The 1,497-nt window shown below is 27.2% G+C and overlaps 1 protein-coding gene across 7 annotated transcripts in view; it reads left to right on the top strand.

The window, feature by feature from the left end:
• LOC115239036 overlaps positions 1-1,497 on the top strand; it is a 21,214-nt gene that overhangs the window by 17,995 nt on the left and 1,722 nt on the right. For 3 of the 7 annotated variants that reach the window (XM_029813339.1, XM_029813336.1, XM_029813337.1), the window contains exons 5-6: positions 803-865; positions 1,229-1,366. In XM_029813339.1, coding sequence (XP_029669199.1) covers positions 803-865; positions 1,229-1,366 — 201 coding nt within the window. The remainder of the gene's footprint in view (positions 1-802; positions 866-1,228; positions 1,367-1,497) is intronic. The other 4 variants (XM_029813338.1, XM_029813342.1, XM_029813340.1 and 1 more) reach the window with 3 other exon arrangements.

Here is a 1,497-nt window from a genome sequence, read left to right as displayed (position 1 = left end):
TATATTTGTATAATAAAAAAAGATAATCTTCGATTTCTTGGGATTGTGCATATACAGAACTTAAAATTGTCGTTTTTATCATTTTAAATATTTCGATATACTTATCAGTAATAATTAATTCAATTAATTATCAGATCAAGTATAAAAACTAGTGTATTTTTCTGTATCTCTCTTAATGTATGAATTAATAAGATAATCTTTCTTGTAAAACTGGTTTGACGAAAATTTTATTAAAGCAAAAATTAATTTAAGATTTGATAGAAAAGGGGCGTAAGTGTTTGAAAACAAGAGTATTGTAATAAGTATTCTTTAAATACGCCCTACTTCGAGCATATGAGATTTTCTAGAAATCAATATCTGTTTTATACTTTTTTTTCTATACAGCATTTCTTATGGAATTTATAATTAATTCAATTGATTGTCCTGTGTGAATTCGAATACGATAAATTTTTTGTTTTGTTTGGCATGTATAATATGTTTTTTATTCATTTTTCCTTTATTTTCATTTTGCAATATTTGAAATTTATGAGTATCGGCCGCTTGAAAGGCTCGTAACTATTTTAGGAGGCAGCACTTACGAGTTCTTTACGAGAGAAATATCAAAACTCTTGGCAGTCTTTTAAAATAAACCATGGAAAATCCAAATATGCATTTAAGACACGAGGACAGACGTAAGTATATTTACGCCCCTTTTCAAACGCTCATAAAATTTTCAAATTTACATATATTTATTTACACATTTACATATATGAGAGATAAGGTTTGTGCGTATAAAATATTGGAAAATTTTGATCTATTACAGCCCGAGTTTAATCCGGCAAGAGTTATGCTCTACACGTTAAATTTCTTTCTACTTTGTTTAAACGTGAGTACATTCGACTAACAATAATTTTAATTGCTAAGTACTTTGTCACGGTTGTAATTGCTTTATAATCATCATTATAGCCATTGAAACCTATTAAACTTGTTTAAGAAGATTGATATATGTAAGACACACATTATAAAAATTACATAGTTGTATAAATTATATAAAATTACATATGATTATATGGTTCTCTCACAAACAATATAATAATAGAAAGCAAAAAAACACATACTATTTTTGTAAAATAACAACAAGTATGAAAAATTAAAGAGTTATTAAATTAACTAAATTGTGCTGAAAATTTATATATATTTGTACATTACAAATATTAAATCACTCAGCACAAAATAACTATTGTTACAGATATATTCGCTTTTATGTGTCATCTCGCAGTATCAAGAGTACTTAGCTGGTCGCGGCACTGCTGCCCATGACTACGAATATAGGGTCAGTATTCCGAAAATTTCGCAGAGGAAAGAACAGTGGGATAAGGGACGAAAAGTTAAGTGAATTATTCAGTCGTACTGCTTTATTCACGAACAGCTTATTTAAAAAGATGTAAATATTTAACGCGCGTGTATATAATTTACGAACAATAAATATAAGACGGATTAATTATATATATATATATA

The sequence above is a fragment of the Formica exsecta genome, unplaced genomic scaffold, assembly GCF_003651465.1.
Source record: "Formica exsecta isolate Colony F162 unplaced genomic scaffold, ASM365146v1 scaffold363, whole genome shotgun sequence".
NCBI lineage: Eukaryota > Metazoa > Arthropoda > Insecta > Hymenoptera > Formicidae > Formica > Formica exsecta.
Note: the sequence above shows the minus strand (reverse complement) of the source record. Positions and strands in the feature narration are given on the sequence as shown.